The sequence below is a fragment of the Herpailurus yagouaroundi genome, unplaced genomic scaffold (genome assembly GCF_014898765.1).
Source record: "Herpailurus yagouaroundi ecotype Mexico unplaced genomic scaffold, PumYag 161, whole genome shotgun sequence".
Taxonomy (NCBI): domain Eukaryota; kingdom Metazoa; phylum Chordata; class Mammalia; order Carnivora; family Felidae; genus Herpailurus; species Herpailurus yagouaroundi.
Genome location: NW_024412402.1, coordinates 25210717 through 25236293, shown reverse-complemented (window position 1 = coordinate 25236293; position 25577 = coordinate 25210717). Strand labels below are relative to the sequence as shown.

General features: G+C 36.9%; 1 protein-coding gene across 3 annotated transcripts in view; it reads left to right on the top strand.

Moving 5' to 3' along the window:
• The window catches only part of NCAPD3 (non-SMC condensin II complex subunit D3), a 66216-nt gene that overhangs the window by 12966 nt on the left and 27673 nt on the right, over nucleotides 1-25577 (top strand). For 2 of the 3 annotated variants that reach the window (XM_040483583.1, XM_040483582.1), the window contains exons 5-19: nucleotides 563-727; nucleotides 832-893; nucleotides 1089-1176; nucleotides 2911-3044; nucleotides 4449-4521; nucleotides 6047-6172; nucleotides 6304-6556; nucleotides 8103-8159; nucleotides 8416-8505; nucleotides 13944-14017; nucleotides 14812-14946; nucleotides 16250-16470; nucleotides 23984-24175; nucleotides 24498-24595; nucleotides 24690-24805. In XM_040483583.1, the coding sequence (XP_040339517.1) occupies nucleotides 563-727; nucleotides 832-893; nucleotides 1089-1176; nucleotides 2911-3044; nucleotides 4449-4521; nucleotides 6047-6172; nucleotides 6304-6556; nucleotides 8103-8159; nucleotides 8416-8505; nucleotides 13944-14017; nucleotides 14812-14946; nucleotides 16250-16470; nucleotides 23984-24175; nucleotides 24498-24595; nucleotides 24690-24805 (1884 nt within the window). The remainder of the gene's footprint in view (nucleotides 1-562; nucleotides 728-831; nucleotides 894-1088; nucleotides 1177-2910; nucleotides 3045-4448; nucleotides 4522-6046; nucleotides 6173-6303; nucleotides 6557-8102; nucleotides 8160-8415; nucleotides 8506-13943; nucleotides 14018-14811; nucleotides 14947-16249; nucleotides 16471-23983; nucleotides 24176-24497; nucleotides 24596-24689; nucleotides 24806-25577) is intronic. The other variant, XM_040483584.1, reaches the window with a different exon arrangement.

The window sequence follows — 25577 nt, the reverse complement described above, 5'->3', positions numbered from 1 at the left end:
CTGAGGACTCATGTCCATAAGAGCATAATGGAATAACATTAATTCCAAATTCTTGTGTGCTGACTAGGTAGAGAAAACTTTCAAGAAACATAAGAATTCCCATTGACACAAAAATGCAGAGCTCAAAACTACTGTACAGTCATCTAGTCCAATGATTTACTGTTCTGGCTGTGGAGACAGAGCAGTTAAGGGACCCGATCAGGGTCCCATAACCTCAGAAGCTCAGCAACCACCTGGAGTTTAACGGACTTGATCTGAGTACATTGAAAACCATTGGACAGGGGCGCCTGGGTGGCGCAGTCGGTTAAGCGTCCGACTTCAGCCAGGTCACGATCTCGCGGTCCGGGAGTTCGAGCCCCGCGTCAGGCTCTGGGCTGATGGCTCAGAGCCTGGAGCCTGTTTCCGATTCTGTGTCTCCCTCTCTCTCTGCCCCTCCCCCGTTCATGCTCTGTCTCTCTCTGTCCCAAAAATAAATAAAATGTTGGAAAAAAAAAAATGAAAACCATTGGACAAAGTGTTAGGCATTACTATGCAGTCACCTATATATTGCTTTATGATCTAGGTGGATGAACTAGAAGAACAGGAAGATGAGGAAAGTATTTGCTTTTCTGCCCGAGACCTTTGTCAAATTCGAAATGCCATCTTTCACCTATTGAAGAATTTTTTACGGCTTCTGTCCAAGTTTTCCCTGAAAGAAAAGCCACAGTGTATACAGAATTGTATAGAAGTAAGTGAGAATTCCAAAAATCCTTGGGGCAACCTCAGAAGGGCAGAGATGATGGCTAATACTTAATGAATAGGAATAATCAGGCCTCTTCTTCTATTTTCTAGGTCTTTGTTGCATTAACTAATTTTGAACCAGTTCTTCATGAATTTCATGTTACACAGGCCAGGTGAGGCTCTCATTCTTCCAATGCTGAAATTTAAATGTAATGTAATAAATTTTGATCTCACAGAAGTATAAATGGTATTTTATCCTAATTGGCACATAGATAGAGTTTATTCATTTGGATGTGGTTGATTATAGGGTTAGTGAATATTCCAAATAAAATCATATCCGTTAACTAATCTTCTGTCTTTTTCTTTAGAAGCCTTAACCAAGCAAAGTACATACCAGAACTGGCCTATCATGGATTGTATTTGCTATGCTCCCCAATTCATGGAGAGGGAGATAAGGTAAAGGAGACAAGGACTTAATTTAGTTCCTAGTTGAATTGAAAGAATCTGAATCATAATGGAAAACCATTGGCAGCATTTGATGTGATGCCATTTTAACTAGGTCATTTTCACGATTCCGTATCATGTGTAGCATAAAAGGCATCACCACTTCTATTTGCTGCCTATTCTTCATAACCAAACTGATATTCAAATACTTGGAGGCCATGGCAAATTATTGTTAGGTTTCATACATAAAAAATGGTTCCAGTGTAGATTAGGTAGGAAGAACACTGAACAGGGTGTTGTATTTAGAGAAATAGTTACCAGGTTGTTCTGAAAAGACTAGACAGTCATGGAATTTTCAAGTTTTCCTTGGCAGTGCTTGGCAAGTTTCATGTGCACTTCAGTATTTCTAAAATGTTTATATCATTTTAGTTGAGAATTCTACAGAAATATTACTAGTTATCATTCCTGGTTAGTACTCATATGTGGATTTTGCCCCTTGAGCTGCCTTATCAGTATCACTATCTAAACATTGGAGTCAAGGATGTTTTAGCATTATGGTGTTAATACACTTGTATATCATTAATAAAACAAGATCATGCCAAAAATGTGATAGACTGAAGTCATATGACTTTTGGTGGCTGTGCTACACATAATTTCTAGGGCGAGTTACATGGTGGTTAATAAGAAGGTTTGAGGCTCTCGCGCCAGGTTTTGTACACCTGTGTTTCAATTCTGGCTCCACCCTGTCTAGCTGTGTATTCTTGTATGAGGTACTCAGCCTTTCCAAAGCCTCAATCTTGTTAGGTGTGTCAGGAGGAGTAAATGAAAGAATGCCCTTCAGATGCGGAGCATAATGCTTGTTGTTTAGAAAATGTGCTATATTTTATAATTTATTATACCGTTATCATTTCTGTGTTTAAAGTATGGCTGTGTTAGAACTCACATGAATGCTTTCAATTTCCATGCTCTTGATAACATTGGAAAGATTAGCTGGATTGGGAAATTTATGCCTTTAGGTCCACAGTGCCTCTAAAGATGTAGGATTTTTTTAATTGTGAAAGTATTGACTTGATGTTAGACAATGTCGGGTTCAGCCAGACTTTTAATCACTTGACTTTGGGCAGTTCACCTTTGGAATCTCTTTTATTAGGTGTAAAGTGGAAATAATAATACATATGAAGTAGGAATGCCTTGCTTACCTCCTGCAGTTTTTGTGAGGTTTAAGATCAAATATAGTAAAATCTAGTAATAAATATGACTTAACACAATGCCTGCCACATATTTGGTTTTCAGTACATGTTTTATTTACAGAATGAATGAATTGGTTAGGTGAGTAAATTATATGAGAAATGTTGGAAGGTGCAGTGTAAACTTCAGGAAAATTCAAGTGTACAGTATTCTTGTTTCTGTAAGAGATTCTGTGAGAGATTATCAGTAGCATTTTTTTGCCGTTTAGAAGTGACAATTAATTCTCTATTTGCCCTAATTTCAGGGCTGCAGTTTGAGAGGGTGAGGAGAGAAACTAAATGATATTCCTGTCATTATCTATAAGCAGTGTTTTCATACTGTTTTCATCATGTGTTGATTGAATACTTGGTAATTGTCCAAGAAACATTTCCAGTGGTCACCCAAAAGCTGTGTTAATCTGACTTATCTTCTTGGAATGGTTTACTGTGGTCTGCATGTCTATCTTTGAGGCTCTTGAATTCTCAATCATGCCTTAAATAGAATTTTCTTCTCTTCCAGGTTATAGGTTGTGTTTTCCATCAAATGCTAAATGTGATATTAATGGTAGAAGCAGGCGAAGGAGCCCATCGTGCTCCCCTTACTGTTACATCACCAGTGATCAACAGTAGAAACCAGGCAGTGCAGTTCATCAGGTGAAGCACACACAGCTTGGCATTTTACTCTCTTTATCACTCTCCCTTAAGTCTTCTGGGCCCTGTATTACCGAGGTTACTGACACCTATGGAAACTAACAGATTTCTGTCCTGTTGTGGTTTTGGGATCAAAGTAAAGTACCTCAGAGCTCCTGTGGTTCATGTGGTCTAGGTCACTGTTGGTAGCCTTTGCACTGGGGCTTTGTTGAGGGATACAGAATCTAATTCATGGGCTAGCACCAGCCTCCAGCTTGATTCCCACCAGCCTGTAAGGCCAGGCACTGAGCAATGACAGTTATTTCTTTTATGTTTTATCATTGCCTCGGTGTTTGCCTCTCTTACAGGTCTGTCTTGTTTTTCCCTTTTCTATTTCTGTCTTCTCTGTGTCTCTTTCTTTTTGTTCCTTTGCACTTTTTCTTGTTTCTTCTCACTTTTCCATCCCCCCTCCCCCTACAGGCAGTACTTCCTAAAGGGAAGAATTAAGTTGATTTTTACTTCTCTAGTAATAATTGATAGAGCAGTTTTCTCTCATGAATCACTTAGCTTCACCTAAAAACTTCTGTGTCTCAGCTTTATTGGGGAAAACATATTTGCTATGTCATTGGCTTTTCTTTCCCTCCTTCATTGAATATTTGGCATGCAATGTGGAGGGAGTGGAATGAAGTGGTAAGTATATGAGAGTGTGTATATGCCTGCCGGTATTCAAGGAATGCAGTGTTGTTGGAGATACGGGGTGTGGTTGGTGGAATCCAAGTATAGACTGTCACGTGATCATTGTGCAACTATCTCTTGCTAGGTGTATTTTTATTTTATTTTGACTACAGATTTTTTAAACATTAAGTACATAAGATACTTTTGGTTCTTCCATCAACAGTTTATAATGTCTCCAAGTTCAGTAGTATACATCCAGTGGTACAGATAAACTTAGCATAAAGATGGGTCACATCTGGGCGTTATGTAATCTTGGGTTAAAGTTTGGCAGGTACTGTTACAAATCCAATGAAATGTAGCATTTCACCGAACTACCACACGGTGGTGCTGTGTCTTAATCTATTATTTACCCTGAAAGGATATACTGTATTTCAGTATTAATGTGAAATTCAATAAATAGTCAAAAGAGTCATTCAAAAATTACAAATTTGCTCCTCTCTGACTGTAGTTGTCTGCTTGGCACCAGCTCTCTAAAACAATACATGGGACGTGGTGAATGGTTTTCTGCTGTGACACTGTATTCTTTATTCACTGAGGCACTGTTTGCAATACAGGGTAAATATTTTCAGTATTCAGGCTTTCTAAAATATAGGGGTCATGGTATTTGAGAACAGAGTCAAGAAAAATTGCTATTTTATGTAGTCATAGGTGTATTGTAAACAATGTGGTTTTTATTTATTTATTTTTTAATAGCTCACTTGTGGATGAACTAAAGGAGAATATATTCCCAGTCCTTCGTATCTTACTCCAGCACATCTGTGCCAAGGTACCATTTGTTTTAATAGTATTAGTAATAATAATAATGAAAGGGCATCTGGGTGGCTCAGTTGGTTAAGTATCCAACAATTGATTTTTGCTCAGGTCATGATCTCACAGTTTGTGAGTTTGAGTCTTGCGTCAGGCCCTGAGCTGATGGCACGGAGCCTGCTTGAGATTCTCTCTCCTTCTCTGCCACTCCCCTGCATGCACTCTCTCTCAAATATAAATAAATAAATATTTTTAAAAAAGATTTCTCCAAAAATAATAATAATGATAAAAATATATGTATGAAGGTAAATATCTGTGTTTGGTTTTTTTGTTTGTTTTTTTAATAAGTTTTTTTTAAGTTTATTTATTTATTTATTTATTTATTTTTTTGATTTTTTTTTTTTTAACGTTTTATTTATTTTTTTGGGACAGAGAGAGACAGAGCATGAACGGGGGAGGGGCAGAGAGAGAGGGAGACACAGAATCAGAAACAGGCTCCAGGCTCTGAGCCATCAGCCCAGAGCCCGACGCAGGGCTCGAACTCACGGTCCGCGAGATCGTGACCTGGCTGAAGTCGGACGCTTAACCGACTGCGCCACCCAGGCGCCCCTTAAGTTTATTTATTTATTTTGAGAGAGCACACAAGCAAGCAAAGGAGGGGCAGAGAGAGAGAGAGAGAGAGAGAGAGAGAGAGAGAGAATCCCAAGCGGGCTCCATGGTGTCAGTGCAGAGCCTAATGCGGGGCTCGAACCCACAAACTGTGAGATCATGACCTGAGCTGAAACCAAGAGTCAGACATTTAACCAACTGAGCCACCCAGGTGCCCCATTTGTTTGTGTATATATTTGTTTTGGGGAAGAGTCTGTTATCGTTACTGAGAGTAGTTTTATTTAATATTTTCACTACATGTTACCACGACAGAGTATTCTATTTTGGGTGAAAAACCCTTTTTATTTTGGAAAATTTCACATATATAAATAGAATAGAGTGATGTGTACCCATATTCAACAATTTTATGGCATTAATACACCTATAAGGTATAACTTCCCCAAAACGTATGAACTCCAGGGGGTTTTTTTTGAAGCAAATTCTATCATAACCATTGATAACTTAAATATTTCCTATGTGTCTCTAAAGGGTAAGGACTCTTTAAAAACATAACCACAAAATACACCACACACCAAAGAAAATATATAATAATTTCTTAATATCAAATATCCAATGTTCAAATTTTTATGATTATCCCTTAAATTTCTATAGCAGTTTAGACAGAGGATTCTTACCTTGAACCCAGTACATTGTAGGAGGTCCATAAACTCTCTGAAATTATGTGCTAAATTTGCATTCCTGAGGAGAAGGCTCATCAGTTTCCTATAGGTTAGTTTTCAAAGGTGTCCAAAACCTAAAATTTGTTAGTAATTCCTATAACATTTAAAGATTCACCAAATAGTTACATTCACTAATTTTCCACTTATGTCACAACATGTGTCTCAGTTGTTCTACAGGTAGATATTGGCTGAATGGCCTCTCACTGTATGTTTCAGGTGATTGACAAATCAGAGTACCGGACCTATGCAGCCCAGTCCCTGGTCCAGCTGCTCAGCAAACTTCCCAGTAGGGAATATGCTACATTCATTGCTTGGCTTTACAGATATTCACGAAGTTCCAAGGTAGGAGATACGTCTGCATAAAATCTTGGTTCCTGACTCAACAACCTCCTGACAGCCAGATCTGAATATGCAAGGAATCCTTTGGTATTTATTCCTGTCTGATGGAGATTTTTATGATTTTGTTTTATCAGATCCCACACAGGGTTTTTACTCTGGATGTTGTCTTAGCTCTGTTGGAACTGCCTGAAAGAGCGGTAGATAACACTCTCTCCTTGGAGCATCAGAAGTTCATAAAGCATAAGTTCTTGGTGCAGGAAATTATATTTGACCGTTGTGTAGACAAAGCACCAACTGTCCGCAGCAAGGCACTGTCCAGTTTTGCACACTGCCTGGAGGTGTCTGTTACCACTGCATCAGAGAGCATCCTGGAATTTCTGATTAACAGTAAGTGTGGTGACAGTTGTGACAGGGAGCCTGTCTTGTGCTTGTGGAGAAACTGGACTGTAAGGGAATCATTCTTTGTTGTTGCAAAAGTAATAGATACAATATGATATACTATTAACCTCATAAACCTGTATCAGTATATTTTATGTGAATAACTTTTTAAACATAGTCATACCTTGGAGATACTCTGAGTTTGGTTTCAGGCCACCCACAATGAAGTGTACGTTGCAATAAAGCAAGTCAAATGAATTTTTTGGTTTCCCAGTGCATACAAAAGCTATGTTTACACTACACTGTTGTCTATTAAGTGGTACTAGCATTATGCCTTAAAAAAGTACATATCATAATTTAAAAGTACTTTATTGTTAGGGCACCTGGCTGGCTCAGTTGCTAGAGCACGTGACTCTTGAACTTGGGATTGTAAGTTCGAGCCCCACATTGGGTGGAGAGATTACTTAAAAATAAAATCTAAAAAAACCTAAAAAACCTTTATTGCTAAAAATGCTAACCATCATGTGAGCTTTTAACAAGTTGTAATCTCTTTGCTGGTGGAGGGTCTTGCCTCTGTGTTGGTTGCTGGAGGGTGGTTGGCTTTGGCAATTTTTTAAAGTAAGACAGTGAAGTTTGCCTCATCAATTGACTCTTCACAAATGATTTGTCTGTAGCATGTAGTGCTGTTTGATAGCATTTTAGCCACAGTAGAACTTCTTCCAAAATTGGAGTCCATCCTCTCAAACCCTGCTGCTGCTTTACCTACTAAGTTTATGTGATATTCTAAATCCTTTGTTGTCAAAGCTCTTTCACCAGGAGTAGATCCCATCTCAAGAAACCTCTTTCTTTGCTTGTCTGTAGGAAGGAGCTGTTCATCTGTTCCAAGTTTTATCATGAGATGGCAGCAACACAGTCACATCTTTGAGCTCCACTTCTGATTCTGTTTCTCTTGATATTTTCACATCTGCAGTCAGAACACATACACCATGTATTAAGTTTGCTGTGTTGTATGGGTATGGTTCATGGTACCTGAAAACAATTATAATAGTAAAGTCGAAGATCACTAATCACAGATCACCATAAATATGAAAAAGTTTTAAATATTGTGAGAATTACCAAAACATGGCACAGACACAAAGTAAGCAAATACTGTTGGAAAAATGGCACCCATAGACTTGTATGATGTATGGTTACCACAGACTCTCAATTTAAGTGTAGTTTCTGTGAAGCACAATAAAGGGAAGTGTGATAAAACAATGTATGCCTGTAGACAAGCCTGATACATTTGAGAGGTCTTTTAAAGTATTTTAGATATTCATGTTTTAGAGGTGAGATTGTTGGCTGCCTATACACTACTTTGCATTGTTGGGTAATGGCTGTATTGTGCCTAGTATCCATTTCAAATGCATACAGAGGAGAACATTATTACTTTTCAGCAGTTTGGAATCTGTCTTATGTTTAGGCCTAATTATCTTGATTTTGATTACTTTGAATATTTACTTGGGGATTATGATACTATGACATTTTTCCCTCTTATGTGTCTGCTTATTTTTAGGTCCTGCAGTTTCAAGAGCAGACAGCCACCCTGGTACCTTACTGAGAAATTCAGCAGGTAATGGGTCAATATATTTTCCAATATTGAATAATTGTCTTTTTATTTAAAGGACTTGCTGGGTATTTGACATGCTTTTTTCTGTCTCCATATTTACCTATTTTAATATTAAACTTTTTTTCTTTTTCAAGGAAATCGAAATTCATTTCAGTAATATGTAATTTAAATGTGTAATATGTCAGGCTTATATTATTAAGAGGTATAACAATTTCTTACCTCAATGACTGAGCCTTTTTTAAAATTTATTATTTTTAAGCTTTTCCCTATCAGAGGCAAACACTTAACCCTTCTGGAGGCTCAGGAGTGATCAGTATAGACAACAGTGGTGAAACTGATGGATCTGGGGGTATGTCAGATTTTATCACTGTCAGATGAATGAATAATAACTGTTGGATTTCAACAACTGTAAGTAGAGTCTAAAAAACTTAGAATTTTTTTCTGACTAATTTATCCTGAAGAATTTTGGGACATCTTTCTTTCTTCTTAAGAATGGAATAATTTTTATTTTATTATATCTTTAATTGATATCCTTGCATTCTGTTTCATCTTAAGGTAAAGAACAAGCTATGTTCCACTTAGGACGTACTGAACCTCAGTATTTCTGTAATACTTAAGAGAATATTAGCAAATATTTTATTTATTAAAGACAATTGTGAACTCTTGGGATTGCTGACCAAAAAGGGACCAGCTACTAGAGAAAGCACAGCACAGATTAAATTTGTGTTTGTAGAAAAGTCATCACAAAAAAAAGGGAAAAGATGAAGAATATTATTCTACCCAGTCTTGTTCCTGTTTTTAATTTCTTGTACTTTTTTCACTATGTCATCTTGACTCTGATTAAGGCAACCCAGAGTTCACCTTTAATATATAATATGGAACTGTAAATCCAAGCTCCCACTGAAAATGACAATTCAGAATTTAGATTATAAGTTCTCTTCATTAATATTATGAACCAAATTTACTACATGGAATGGTTGTGGGGGTCCTCTCTCCCATGGACTCCAGCACAGGATTCTGAATACGAAGGATGCCTGATCTCCTTCATTGACTTACTGAACCCCGAGTAATCTGGATAGCTTAAGTGTTAATGTGATTCAGGAGGGAAAAAAACAAATATGGACTAGATAGTAGGTAGACCTGGAGCCTACTCCTAGATTCTGTTTCTGTCTAGCTGTGTGATCTTGAGAAAGTCACTTTACTTCTCTGGGCTCCTTATTCATCTGTGAAATGACATAGCATGAAATAGTGGGAAACACACTAGAAAGGAGAGGCAGTCTGAGTTCTTGTATCAATTCTGTTGCTAAATAGCTGCTTGACTAAGACATGGAAGTCAGCAAAGCACCCTAATTGTCACTTTCTGAATCTGACACTTTCTCCACCTTTCACAGAGGGGTGTTGTCAGTCTATGAAAATAATGTTAAGAGAAGTGGTTTTTCAAGATAGATAAGTGAGAAAACGTGTATAGCGGTTTAATTATATAATTAGATTAATTTATTCTGTTAACATTTATTTGGTCCCTTCTAATCTGTGCTAGGCATTGTAGATACTGACTTTAATAAAACATAGTTCTATCTGTTGGGGAGCAATGGGAATAATAAATATACATGTATACAGATTTTACATATTTTTTTATATATATACAATAGTAAGGTGTGAGATAAGTACTGACGTCAATCTGTAAAGTGTCATGAGGATAATTATTTATTTTGGCCTGAAAGATTAGCATGGAATTGGATTTATATGGCTAGATATTAGCATGTGTTATTCAAATTATGAGCAGTAATTCAATTTATATATTATCCGAGTTTCTAAAATATAAAAAAAATTATTCTGGAAAAATGTTGAATGTGTTGACTCCAGTCTTAAGTGCTAAGTGCTTTCTTTGTGGTGGGTCTTTTGTTTTGTTTTTGAGATGTAATTCACATACCATAAAACACCATTTAAATAAAGTTTATGATTTAATGGTTTTTAGTGTATTCACAAAATTGATCAATTTTCAGAATATTTCCTTTGCCAAAAAGAAACCCTGTACTCATTAGCATTTACTCCCCATTCTCCCCCTCCTCCAGCCTTTGCCAATCACGAATTAGCTTTCTGTCTCTATCAATTTGCCTGTTTTTGACATTCCATAAATGGAAGCATACAATATGTTTTTTTTTTGTGGATGTCTTCTTAGCATAACATTTTCAAGGTTCGTTTATCAGTTGATGGACTTGGGTTGTTTCCATCTTTTGGCGATTATGAATGATGGTGCTATCAACATTCCTGTGCAAATTTTGTATGTAAATATTCATTCCTTTTGGGTGTGTACCTAGGAGTGGAACTGCTGCTGGGTCATGTGCTAACTCTACCTTTATCATTTTGAGGAACTGCCAAACTGTTTTCCGGAGTGGTCACATCATGTTTCAATCCCACTAGCATGTGTAATAAATCTTATTTCTCCACATCCTTACCAGCACTTGTCATGTCTATTTATTGTAGCCATCCTAGTGGATGTGAAGTATGTCTCTCACTGTGGTTTTGATTTACATTTTCCTAATGACTCATGATGTTAAGCAAATTTTCATGTGTTTATTGACCATTTATATGTCTTGTTTGGAGAAGTTCTTTGCCCATTTTTTAAAATGGATTATTTGTCTATATTTTTGAGTTGAAAGGGTTCTTTATATATTTTGGATCCAAATTCCTTATTAGATATATGATTTGCAAATATCTTTTTTTTCTCATTCTGAGGGTTAAATTTTCACTTTCTTGATAGTGTTCTTTGAGGCATGAAACATTTTAGCCTTCATGAAATCTAGCTATCCAATTTTTTTTTTTTTTTCTGGTTTGTGCTTTTGGTGTCATAGCTAAGAAATCACTGCCTAATTTATCACAAAGATTTACATTTATGTTTTCAGAGTTTGGTAATTTTAGCTGTTATGTTTTGCTCTTTGATCAATTTTTAGTTAAATTTTGCATATAATGGGATGTGGGGGTCCATCTTTTGCATGTGAATATCCAGTTTGATGTAGCACCATTTGTTTAAAAGACTTTTTTCTCCTTTGAATGCTCTTGTCACCCTTGTCAAAAATCAGTTGACCATAGACACATGAGCTTATGTACTTTAAGTTCTCTTCCACTGACATTCCATTGTCTTTCTTTATGGCAGTACCGCACTGTGTTGATTACTGGTACTTTATACTAATTTTGAAATCAGGAAGTGTAGGCTCTGCATTCTTGTTCTTGTTTTTCTAGATTGACTTGGCTATATTGTTTTTCTTATATTTCCATATGAATTTTAGGATCACCTGTCAGTTTCTGAAAGGGAAAAAAAACAGCTTGGATTTTGGTAAGGATTGATCTGTAGATCACTTTGGGGAGTATTGCTATCTTAACAATATTAAGCCCTTTTGTCCATGAACATGGGATGCCTTTCTCTATATTTAGATTTTCTTTAATTTGTTTCACTGATGTTTTTCAGTTTTCATTGTACAATTCTTGCTCTTTAAGCGTGTTCCTAAAATTTTATTCTTTTTGATGTTATAATAAGTTACATTGGTTTCTTAGTTTCATTTTCTAATTGTTCATTGCTAGTTTTTACAACTGATGTTTGATGATTTGATCTCGTGTCTTGCAACCTTGCTAAATCTGTTACTAGCTCTAATTGTGTGTGTGTGGATTCCTTAGGATTTTCTGTATATAAGCTCATGCCATCTGTGAACAGAGTTTTTTTTCTTTCTTTTCCATCTGGATGTCTTTTCTGTCTTTTCCTTGCCTACTTCCCCTGGCAAGGACCTCTGTACAATGTTGAAAAGAATTGGGGAGAGCAGACATCCTCATCTTTCTTCTGTACTTAGCTTTCAGTCTTCCACCATTGAGTGTGATGTTAGCTGTGAGTTTTTTTCAGAATGGCTTTTATCAGTGTGACAGAGTTTCCTTCTCTTCTGAGTTTGTTGAGTGTTTTTATTATGGAATGGTGTTGGGTTTTACAAATGCATTTTCCTCATCTGTGGAGAAAATCATGCGGTCTTTGTCCTTTATTATATTGCTGTGGTTTTTTATTACATTGATTTTCATATGTTGAGCCAAGATTTCATTCCTGGTATAAATCCCAAGCATGGTATATAATCCTTTTTGCATCTTGCTAGATTTGATTTGTTGATATTTTGTTGAAGATATCATGTGTGTATTTGCAGGAGATTTTGGTCTATCATTTACTTTTCTTGACATGTATTTATCTGGTTTTGCTCTCAGGGTAATACTGGCTTAATAGAATGAGGTAGGAAGTGTTTTCTACCGTTTTTTTAAGTGTTTATGAAGAATTGGTGCTCATATTTGTTTTAACATTTGGTAGAATTCTCCAGTAAAGCCATCTGGTCCTGGACTTCTGTACATGTGTGAGAAGGTTTTCGATTTCCAATTCAATCTCTTTACTTGTTATGGGTATATTCAGACTATTTCTTCTTGAGTCAATGTCCATAGTTTTTATCTTTGTAGAAATTTGTTCATTTCATCCAGATTACTTAATATAACATAAAATTTTTCATAGTATTTCTTTGCAAATCCTTTTTATTTCTGTAATGGCAGCAGTAATGTTTCCTCATTCTTTCCTGATTTTAGCAATTTGAATCTTCTATTTTTTTTCTTAATTAGTCTAGCTAAAAGTTTGTTGATTTTGTTTATCTTTTTCAAGGAACCTACTTTTGATTTCATTGGTGTTTTCTATTTCCCATTATTTCGTTTTGTAACATACTTCCTTATACATCAGCGGCTCTCCAAGTAGTTTGGGATCCCTTAGCTTCTCTCAGCCAATCCTTCAAATTAATATTGTTTTCATAATAATAGCATAATATCCTTTAGCAGGTCCTTGAAGTTAATATTTTTTTTCATAATAATATCAAGACTTGTACTCTTCAGCATTATGATTTTGAAGTAGAGATGAGAATCTAGATGTTTTTTATTTAGCCAGACATTAAAGAGTTTGCAAAGATGTAAAACAGTGCTATTATTTTCACTAAATTTTTTTTGGAGGGGAAATACAGTTATTTTTTATTTAAAAATATACTGTGCATAGTGGCATATCTTCCTTTTTTAAAATGAACTATTAAATCTCTTTACTGGAGATTTTTACCAAAAAAGCCCTTAGAAGTCTTCAGTGATTTTTTAGTAGTGTAAAGGGGCCTGTGATCAAAAAGTTTTAGGGGCACCTGGGTGGCTCAGTTGGTTGAGCGTCCGACTTGGGCTCATGTATGTCATGATCTCACGGTTCGTGAGTTTGAGCCCCGTGTTGGTCTCTGTGCTGACAGCTCAGAGCCTGGAGACTGCTTAGGATTCTGTGTCTCCCTTTCTCTCTGTTCCTCTCTGCTCACACTGTTTCTCTCTCAAAAATAAATAAAGATTTAAAAAAAAAGTTTTAAAGCTGCTATTTATCTTTAGTCTTAAAAAAAAAATTATGATTTGGATATTCCTTTTTTGTAGATAAATAAAATAGAAGAGCCAAATAATTCATTCAGAATTTTAGATGTAAGAGCCAGGATTTAAAACTGAATTTTTAATATTTCAGAATTTGTGCCCTTTTAAAATTATAATACTGTGCCCTATTGCATTATTGAATACCTAATTATTTGACTCTTCTTTTTTTTTTTTTCTACATTATTTCATACTCAGATTTCTCAGGATTTAAAACAAGCTAATTAGTCAGTTTTTTAGAGTATTTTCTCAGAACTGTGTGGTGAGATGTTAGATGCTATAAATATAGTTTTTCTCAGACTGTATAATGATTCTTTGGCATTTCCTCAACAGTGAGATGTGTCATGGGAATGCTGAAAAAGAGAATCAGGGATGAGAAGACCAATGTCCGGAAGTCTGCACTCCAGGTGTGAGTTTTTCTAGGTATTCTTGAATGTGCTCTTTTTTCAAGCACTAAAAATCTGGAAATATTTCATAAAAATTTTGCCATGCTCATTATTTAACTTGTTTTTCACCTAACATTTGTTCATTTTGATCCCATTGTATGTATAAATTACAGAGATGAACTAAAAGGTTTATCTGTTTTTAAAATTCCTGCTGGGTTGTTGACTTTAAGAATTGCATATTTTGGGGCACCTGGATGGTTCAGTTGGTTAAGCATCCGACTGGTTCAGGTCGTGATCTTGCGGTTTGTGAGTTCAGGCCCTGGGACAGGCTCTGTGCTGACAGGTCAGAGCCTGGAGCCTGTTTCGGTTTCTGTGTTTCCCTCTCTCTCTATGGCCCTTCCACACTTGTGCTCTGTCTCTCTCTCTCTCTCTCTCTCTCAAAAATAAACATTAAAACATTTTTTTTAATACAAAAATTTTTAAAAGAATTACATATTTATATTCTTAATTTCTCATTTTAGAATAGGGATTCTTAATCTGGGGACCATGAATGAATTTTAATAGGGTGCATGTAAGCCCCAAAATGGTTTGTAAATACTTGTTTATATAAATGTATGTCAGACTTTCTCCAGAGAGAGGCCTGAGCTTTCATCAGATTCTGAAAAGGTGGGATGTTACTGGGTGGAGGGATGGATCTGTACCTCAGAAATGTTAAGAACCACAGACTTAAGTCTTATTTTTGTCTACAGTGTGTCTTTTTTCTATACATAAGTCTTTTTTCTATACATAATTCATGTTACATATGCTTCTTCTAGGTATTAGTGAGTATTTTGAAACACTGTGACATCTTGGGTATGAAAGAAGAGCTATTGCTTCTGCAGGACCAGTGTCGGGACCCTGCAGTGTCTGTCCGAAAGCAGGCCTTACAGTCTCTTACTGAACTTCTCATGGTGAGAGACAGTGTGTTTTTATATTAAAAATAATTCAGCATACAGGGTGCCTGGGGGGCTCAGTTGGTTAAGTGCCCGATTCTTGATTTTGGCTCAGGTCATGATCTCAGGGTCATGAGTTCGAGCCCTGTGTCTAGGCTCCATGCCCAGTGGAGCTTGCTTAAGTTTCTCTCTCCCTCTCCCTCTACACTGCCCCCTGTTCACCCCTCCTCCTTCTCACACATGTATAACTTTCTCTCTTTCTCTCTCTCTCTATCTCTCTCTCTCTCTCTCACACACACACACACACTAAATAAATAAGTAAATAAATAAGTAAGTAAATAAATAAATAATTCAGCCTAATAATTGCCTCTTGCAAAATATTAAATTGACTATTGGAAATTCTACCAGGTCTACTGAAGGACTATACAGTGGAAGAGAAGAGGTATGTTTCAATTACATATGATTATGTCTCATGTTGATATAATTATGGACTCATGCTAGAGAATGCTAGTGTTAGCCTTTTCTTGACTTCAGCTTAAATCTCACATAGAAATATGAGTGGTAAAATAGATTTGGTTAGGCCAGAGGCCTAGATTAATTTTTGAACATTAAGACCTATTAGATGATACTGTCAAAATAGCAGATCCACTAATCTAATATATAATTTACGTCTGCCAAATAATGAGCTTTTGAAGAATTTTTAAAGCCTGTTTATTTCTTTATTTTGTGATAGAAAGCATTAAACAATGCATACTTTGACTTCCTCTGTCAGCATCTATTTTAATTTCTCTTTGGGATAAATATTTTTTATTTGCTCTTGATCTTAAATTATCAGGGCACCTGGGTGGCTCAGTTGGTTCAGTGTCTGACTTTGGCTCAGGTCATGGTCTCACCATTAATGAGTTTGAGCCCTGCGTCCGGCTCTGTGCTAACAGCTCGGAGCCTGGAGCCTGCTTCGGATTCTGTGTCTCCTTTCCTCTCTGCCCCTCCCTGGCTCTTGCTCACTCACTCTGTCTCTCTCAAAAATAAATAAATATTAATAAAAATAATTTAATTACCAAAAAGTGCTGATTTACTGTAATAATACAGTAATGACTGTCTAAATTTAAAATTTCAGTATTCACTGATATACAGTAACTGGAGATTGAACTTTGTTTTAATATATATTTCAAGTGTTGATTTTTTTTTTCACTTGTTTATTTGTACTTGTGTGTGTGACCACACACAAGTCTCAAAACATTGACCACAGCCTCACTGCTACATGTTTAGACTTCTGCTAGCATCAGACTTCTTTATGATTTCATGATGTTTAATTCCTAAGGCCCAGCCTGGATGTGTCCAGATACAGAAAGCCTGGCTAACAGGGATCATTCCAGCTGTGATGGACTGTGAGAGCACTGTGCAGGAAAAGGCTCTGGAATGCCTTGACCAGCTCCTGTTGCAGAACATTAAGCATTATAATAAATTCCATACTGGAGACAACAGCCAGGTACTGGCTTGGGCACTTCTTACTCTCCTTAGTACAGAAAACCAGGAACTGAGGTATGTTAATTGTGTGATTTGTTTTCCTTATAGAAAGCCATAAAAGTTGTTATTAAAATTTCTGTATTAGGGGTACCTGGGTGGCTCAGTGAGTTTAGTATATGACTCTTAATTTTGGCTCAGGTCATGGGATTGAGCCCTGCATAGGATTCTGTGCTGACAGTGCAGAGCCTGCTTAGGATTCTCTCCCTCTGTCTGCCCTTCCTCCTCTTGCACATGTGCACGCTCTCTGACCCTCTCTCAAAATAAAAAAATAAACATTTTTTTAAAAATATTTCTGTATTGATCTTGGCAAATCAGCTTTCCAAATTACTTAATATATGTGAAGACTCAATTTTGGTCTTTTTTTTTTTTTTTTTTTTGACCCAATTCAAATCTAGCATTTTCATGAGGACAATTTTCTGTGAAGCCTTTGATCTCCTCCTTTGCTTTTCTCTGAGTGATTTTAGTTTTAATTGATGTCTTAATATATAGCAGAAAGCACTGATGGATATGATGTATTAATTTTAACTTTCCATAATACTAGTTTTTATGAAAGATGACTTCTTAGTTCTTAGAAATTAAACTTCTGACATTTTATTGGATTAGTTGACTTAATACCACTGCAGTATTCTTTCCCGTTAGATAACATTTGCCGAGTGTACACTATACAGTGAACACTGTAATGAGGAGTTAGCACCTATAACAGTGTATTTTAATCTATATTGCAGTAATCTTACAATCAGTTTGACTATTTTTTTCCTTTTTTTTATCATGTAGGAAACACTTTCCTATTTATTTACATGTAGTTATGGAGGAATTATACAATAGAAACATAATAGATTTTTTTGATCATACAATACTGTTCTGTGGTCCTGGCAAAAATCACCTAATCTCTCTGAACGTTGGTTTTCCCATTTGTAAGAGCAGCCAGTTGGATTACATGATCTCTTCAGGTCCCTTTTTGTATTAAAACACTATGACTGAAAGCATATTCATTCATTAAATATTTTCTCAGTACCAGCTATATGCTTGGCTGAAATTCTTAGAAGAGAGGAGAATTTAGCTAGCAATAGAATCACTTACTTTTTTGATTTTCTTAGGGACATCTCAGTAAGCAACCCCAACATATTAAAATTCAGCATAAAAAGTAGTAGCCATTCTTCACAAAAAAGCAGGAGAGGCCTACTATATATGTAGCTCATGAGATGCTGTTGGGAGGTTTATTTCATTTATTTTTATAAAACTTTTATACTGGAATATAACATGCATAGAAAAGTATAGTAGGTCAGTACATAGGTCAGTAAGTATAAAAAAGAAGATATACCCATGTAACTACCTCCCAGGTCAAGAAATAGAACATTGCTAAGCCCAAGTAATACCCTCACACTCCTTCCCATCACTGTCCTTCCCTTGTCAAAGGTAACCACTGCTGTGATTAGTTTCCTCTGTTCTACAACTTTATATAAATGGAATTATGTGGTATATATTCTTTGTGTATCTGACTCCTAATACTCAAAGCAATAGAAGGCTCATTCACGTTATCGTGTGTAGCTATAGCATATTCACTTTCATTGCAGTTGTGTGTGTGTGTGTGTGTGTGTATGATTTTATGAATAAAACATAATTATCCATTCTGTTGATAGATAATTGAGTTGTTTCAATTTTTAAAATATTATATATAATGCTGCTATGGATATTCCTGTACACATCTGTTGATACACAGGTACATGCATTTCTGTTGGGTATATACCCAGGAACAGTGTTGTTAAGTACATTTTTAGGCACCTCTAATGGATACTGCGAGGAAGTTTTCCAGAGGGTTCATACCAATTTACATTGCATTCTAGTAGGTGTGGGATTTATAATGTTCACATTTATGAATTACCTACTCAGGTCTCTAGCCTTCCTTTTATTTTTTTATTTTTATTTTTTTAATGTTTTTATTTATTTTTGAGACAGAGCATGAGCAGGGGAGGGGCAGAGAGAGAGGGAGACACAGAATCAGAAGCAGGCTCCAGGCTCTGAGCTGGCAGCCCAGAGCCTGACATGGGGCTCGAACTCACGGACTGTGAGATCATGACCTGAGCTGAAGTCAGACACTTAACTGACTGAGCCACCCAGGTGCCCCACTGGCCTTCCTTTTAGACTGTCACTCTTTTGCTTGTTCATCTGAAAGTGTTCACTATATATTCTGTAGACAAGCCATTGTTATATGTATTGCAAATGTCCTTTTCTACCTCATGATTTGCCTTTTTACTCTCCTGATGGTATCTTTTGATGAGTTCATTTTGTCAGTGGTTTTCCTTATGGTTAATATATTTTTTAGAGAAGTTCTTTTCCTACCTCAGGGTCATATATTCTCCCATATAATCTAGAAGTTTGTTTGTTTTTTTCTTTCTTCCTTTTATGTTTAGGTCTTTAGCTTACCTGCAATTAAGATGTGCCATAGTTTCCTTCACAGGCCTTGTTTTTTATTTTCACATAAGGGAATGTGCTTATATATATTTGAAGTCAGAAGGAAAGGGGGAGATAGAAAATACTGAAGATGAATGAAAAGAATACTTAGTGGAGTTTCTTGAAAAAGAACAATATTATATGAAAGGACTTTATAAGGTAGAAGGAGAGAACTTCAGAAATAAAAGGAAACAAAAAAATACAGGAAGGGGAGCACCTGGGTGGCTCAGTCAGTTGAGTGTCCGACTCAGCTCAGGTCATGATCCCACAGTTTGTGAGTCAGAGCCCCACATCGGGCTCTGAGCTGACAGCTAGGAGCCTGGAGCCTGCTTCAGATTCTGTGTCCCTCTCTCTGCCCCTCCCCCGCTTGCACTCTGTCCCTCTCTCAAAAATAAACATTGAAAAAAAAAAATACAAGAAGAAAAGTACAAAGGAGGAAATCATATGAACGCTAGAGCTTCCTCGCCTTCTCTTCTCAGTACAGTGATAGAATATTTACTCAGTACAGCAGTGTCAGAGCATTGTACACAGTAGCCAGAAAGGTGGAAATACCCCAGCTGTCCATGGATGAGTGAAAGGACAAACAAAATGTGGTATATGCATACAACAGGATATTTTTCAGCCTAAAAAAGTAACAATGCTGATGCATGCTACACTCTGGATGAACCTTTAAAACATGCTGAGTGAAATGGGCCTAATACAAAAGGACAATTAATGATGATTCCACTTATTTGAGATATATAGAATAGTCAAATGCTTAAAGACAAAAAGTAGAAAGGTGCTTATCAGGGGCTGTGGAGAAGGCAATGGGGAGTTACTGTTAAATGGGTACAGAGTTTCAGTATGAGGTGATAACAGAGTTCTGGAGATGGTTAATTGCACAACAGTGTGAATGTGCTTAACACCACTGAACTGTACACCTGAAAATGGTTAAAATGGTAAAAACTCTATTATCTATTTTAACACAAGGAAAAAAAAAAATATTTGCCCAAAGTTAGGAAGGAGAGTATAGAATTAGGGTCTTAAGTGCAAAGAAGTTTTGGAATAGCCATTATAGAAAATGAGCTATGGTACAAATTCTCAAAGTGTAATGGATGGATTCATGAGCTCAGACTGTTTTGATCATAATATTAAAGTGATATATGCCATTTTTCACTTTTATTCTTTCACAGAAGTACAGTACAGTTTTCCAGAACCGTATGATGATATTGAAGCAAATTGAATGCAGAAGCAGTTACAGTAATCCACCTGTCTTCTATTTAAGCCAGACTTTAAATAGATTTACGAAAGTATAGAGCAATGACACTCTTTTCACCAAGTTTATTTTGTTTTGAGAAAGATTGTTAACTTTTTTTTGTAAAGCAGTGCATCTATGTTTACATGTAATTGGCTTGTTATTATTTTTAGATTAATAGATAAATATTTTTAAATTTCTCAGTTTTAATTTTGGCACAACAAATATTGATAGATATGATGGCCCACAAAACCAAAGCTCTTCAAGGTGGTCTGTAGGTTTTGAGTTCAAAAGTGCCCAGAAAAAAAAAAAAGCACCCATAAATGAAAAAGTATGAGAGCCACTGAACTTGGGAATGAATTTTTCAAAAAGGAGTATTTTTTTTTCAACGTTTATTTATTTTTTGGGACAGAGAGAGACAGAGCATGAACGGGGGAGGGGCAGAGAGAGAGGGAGACACAGAATCGGAAACAGGCTCCAGGCTCCGAACCATCAGCCCAGAGCCTGATGCGGGGCTCGAACTCACGGACCGCGAGATCGTGACCTGGCTGAAGTCGGACGCTTAACCGACTGCGCCACCCAGGCGCCCCTCAAAAAGGAGTATTAAGAAATGTGAGGGCTAGCAGAATAGAGTTCTATAAATATTTGTAAACAAAATTTGTTACTTGTTCTTTGATAAACAGAAAGTAACTAGAAACATCAGCGAATGTTCAGGAAAAGAGACTTCACAGAACAGATGAATTTTGAATTTGAATCTTGAAGTTTCATAAGGGGGCAAAAGGGTATGTCCATGTAAAAGAAACAGCTGGTGCAAAGCCATAGAAGCATAAACAGTGTGCACTGTTCAGGAGCCAGAGGATTTCACTGCTGGGGAAATGGGGCTGCCTGGATATAAAATGAAACTGGAGAAGTTAAGCAGAGCCCAGATACTGCAGAGTTGTAACATTGCATTCTGAGAAGTTTGACTTTAGAGAAAACAGAGTGGGCAGGGGGAGGCTGCTGGTGAATATGAAGTGGATGGGTAATACAGGGTTTTATGTTTTAGGAAGTGCTAATCTTGAAAATAAAACACCCAGTTATTTTACCAGCAAAATGGGTTTATATGGAAGTAGCACAGAATTGCAATTGGAAACAAGCACACTGTGACAAACCACAAGAAAATCTGGAAATCAAAGGAAAGAACTGTTCTTAAAAAAGAGAAAGTTGGGAGGGGCTGCTTTGAAGAAAAGTCCATTGAAAGAAAGTGAGAGTTCAAGGTGGCGATGGTTTCTCAATGGCAGAGTTGTGACAGACTCTCATTGGCTGGGCTGTTGCTGGGCAAGAAGAAATCCTTCCTCTTGCTGGAGTAGTAAAGGGCAGCTTGTTTGTTCCTCTTGGGTATGGGAGTCCTATCCCTTCCTGTTGGGTTTGCAGTTGATGACCAGTGCATGAGAGCTCGCCATGCTGGCCTCCCAGCTCCACTGCCAATGAGGTTTCCTCTATTCAGTTTCACAGGAAGGGTAGCAAAGGTGCTTATGTTGGGTGACCAGGAGCTGACTAGAATCTAAGAAAACAGGCTACCACTGAAGTGATTTAAGTTAAAGGTGATGAGGGCCTGCATCAAGGATAAGGCAGTGGGCATGAAGAGAATGGGGTATATTTAAAAATGTTTAACAAGGGGAAGTACAGAGGTGGTAAAGGTTTGATTTGAGGGTTGAAAGAGATCAGTGTACTTCCTCTACTCAGGTTGCTCACAGTCTAGTGGAAAGAGACAAAATAAATTCACAGTTTTGGTAGACTTTTAGGAGGAAAGAGGGAGGGCATAGAGCAGTTTGGTAGTTTTTTGTCTTTGTTTTTGTTTGTTAATCTTTTTCCTTGTTTTAGCTATTAATGGTGGCAAGAGGTGAATTATTCCCAGAAGTGGAATAAATAGAAATTAACCAGGCATCCATAATAGAGTTTCCAGACAGAAAATAACAATGCAAAGGTTTAGAGGCCTGAAGGCTCCATGAGGCTATCCAAAATAACTGGTCAATGGGATTACTGTTGACTGAGGTATGGAAAGCAGAGGCAGGAGATGGAGCCCAATTTAAATGTGTGCTTGCGGGGCGCCTGGGTGGCGCAGTCGGTTAAGCGTCCGGCTTCAGCCAGGTCACGATCTCGCGGTCTGTGAGTTCGAGCCCCGCGTCGGGCTCTGGGCTGATGGCTCGGAGCCTGGAGCCTGTTTCTGATTCTGTGTCTCCCTCTCTCTCTGCCCCTCCCCCGTTCATGCTCTGTCTCTCTCTGTCCCAAAAATAAATAAACGTTGAAAAAAAAAATTTTTAAATGTGTGCTTGCAATGCTTTGACATGTCTGAGTGGAGAGCTTTTGGTAATGGATGAGATCACCCAGCGTTCAGTTGTAGATAAGAGAAGAGGACTAAGAATAGAACTTTTCAAAATCAGCCATAAGAGTGATTTGAAAAAAGGAACTAGTGAAGGGAACAGAACAGAGATCCAATAAGTAGACCAGAGTACAAGGGCAGAGAGAATGGTCAATAATGTCTAGTAGAGGTGATGGAAAATGGAGACTAAAGATAGTGGATTGATTTTGATACTAGGATAGAGGTCAGTGGTGCTATACAAAAGACACAGGTTGCTCTCTATTGAAAACATTCTGACTTGGTAGGGAGTGGCTTATGATCAACAATGGGGCTAATTGAAGGGTAAGCTAAATGAGGGAGGCTTTGGAAACTGTTCAACTCATGTGGAAAGGTGTGAGTTGTCCTAAGAGCCAAATTTGAGGTTTCAACTGGAAGAGAATTTTTCCCCATTCTATTCATGTCTTATAGTAAACATTACTTAATATTTTGTGTGATTCTTTTTAATAAATTTTAAAATATTTACTGATTCCATGTGTTGTTTTTGGACCATAATCGTATATGAGTTATGAGTTACCTGCAGTAAAACTCTAGATGTTTATAGACAGATTTTTTAACAATAGATAATTTATTAAAACAATTTATATGGGCATGCTTATTGTATATAGATGTGTTTATTTTGTTACAGTTGCCTTCTGATGCTTTTAGAATTCCTTTTTTTCTTTTAATGAGAAAGTCTTGGGGTGTGTGTGAGCGTGTGTGCGCGCGCGCATGTGTGATCACATGTGTGTTCCTAGCAGTCTAAGGAAAATTAATTGTGGGAAGAAGTGTATTTTTCACTTTACTTAGATACATAACACTGCATTTGTGCCATGGGTAATGTTTTCTCATCCAGTGCTGTGGGAGGAAGTCAAATAAATTACTTAAAACAACAAGTGACATAACACAAGCACTTTAATATACCAGAAGTATTTTTGTTTGTTTGTTTTACTTTTAAAGTGTTTGAAATATGTATTTCTGAATGGTATTGGTGGGTCATGGCAAAGTTTAGCTTGTTTAATATCACCATATTTAAATGCTAGGGTGCCATTTCTATCCATTCCTTCCATTCAAAAAACAACAGTGTCTACATTTTTTTTTTGTCACTAAAACCCTATAAACTGTGGATGTATTTGTTAGTGGTAACCTATTCCTTAATGTTTGTATAGAAATTTGGGAGGGAATGAGGATAAGAAGGGTCTCAAGTGAATTACGAAATTTTATTCTTTGCTTTAAAAAGAAATACTTTAGAAGGGGAGAAATAAATGTATCTTATTCTGTGTAATAAAAATTTTAAAGATACCTGATTTGTTATCAAATATGTCACTAGCCAGGAACTTCTGCATTGACTTCCATGTGCCAGGGGAGTCCTGGAGCAGCAGAAGTTGATAACCTTTCACTGAGGGCTGTTCTGAACAGTTTTGTATATTTACAGTTACAATTCTGCTTTCCCATCTTTTTTCCAGCCGCTATTTAAATAAGGCTTTTCATATCTGGTCCAAGAAAGAGAAATTCTCATCCAGTTTTATAAACAATGTGATATCCTACACTGGCACAGAACATTCTGCACCAGCCTGGATGCTGCTTTCCAAGATTGCTTGCTCATCACCCAAGCTGGACTATACCAAAATAATAGAGTCCTGGGAGAAAATCAGCAGGTTTGCATGCTTGTAACATAGTTGTTGATAGACACTAAAGATTCTTGGAAACAAAGCTCATGCCTTAAGGAAGTGGGCGTTTCCTAACTGTTTGTATACACAGGTCTTTAAATTCTGGCATAAAAACAAACATGAAAAATAAGAATCAGTTTTAAACTTTCAGTTTTACCCTTTGTCCAAGTAAATTAAGTGCCTTAATGCTCCTACAACTTGACTCCTAAACCATGCTTCCTTACATTCCTCCAGTGTTAACAATCCAGAGAGTATTTTGTTGGTGGCAGTGTTTTTTTGTATGTTGATATTCCTTATGCCTTTTTCCTAGTCAACAGAATCCCAATCCAAACACCTTAGGACATATTTTATGTGTTATTGGGCATATCGCAAAGCATCTTCCTAAGAGCACGCGGGACAAGGTGACTGGTGAGTGTGTATTGGGGAATCTTGAAAAAGCTTTGCCTCTCACTTTAAATATATTTTAAGCAGTTAAATTTTGAGGGTTTTAATTTCTTTTTAGATGTGGTCAAGTGTAAGCTGAATGGATTCCAGTGGTCTCTAGAGTTGATCAGCTCAGCTGTTGATACTTTGCAAAGACTCTGTAGAGCATCTGCAGAGACACCAATGGAGGAACAGGTACACTAGAAATTCTCCTGGATATGTTTGTTGTTTATCTGTACTTGGACATGTTACTCTGTTGTGAAGTTTGAGGAGTGTTCTCGGTGGAGAACCTGTAAGAAATGGGTAGTCCCCAGCAGCTGATACTACAAGGAAACATTTATGTGAAAAGCAGTTGACATTCTCTGAGAAGATCTTGGCTACTCATGACACACGGTTCCCTCAGGAAGTCACCACCTTGGTTCTGGGTACAAGTGCCTTCTAGGAAGGCATGCCTTCTGGGCATATATTTTCTAATGAAAACTGCGTAGCTATTTTTTAACAAGTTGTAGCCTGGATGCTTACGATAGCTTTGTATCTCCTCCTCCTTCACTTCTACCTCATCCAAGAAGCTTAACCAATGATTCTCCACCTAGGCAGGGCGTTCCCTCCAGATCAGAAGATTTCTGATCATTTGATAGGTCATTCTCCTGGAAAATAACCTGTCCTGTTACTAGAAGGCTAAGTTACTCTAACACCTCTTGCTTTATCGGAGCCTACAACTGATGTTCTCTACAGATGCATACACACAAATCCAAACCAGGGTTTTGTGTGAGAGCATTACTTTGACTCCCTAAAAAGGTATCCATATCAGTTTTAATAATAAATTATTTTACTGCCATGTATCCTATTTTTATCATGAAATATACTCCTAGACAAAGCTAATCATAATGAAAAATTTTAGGGCTTGGGTGATAAATGATGATTTTAGAAGTCAAAGGTTAATTTAAATAATCGCTGGAATATATTT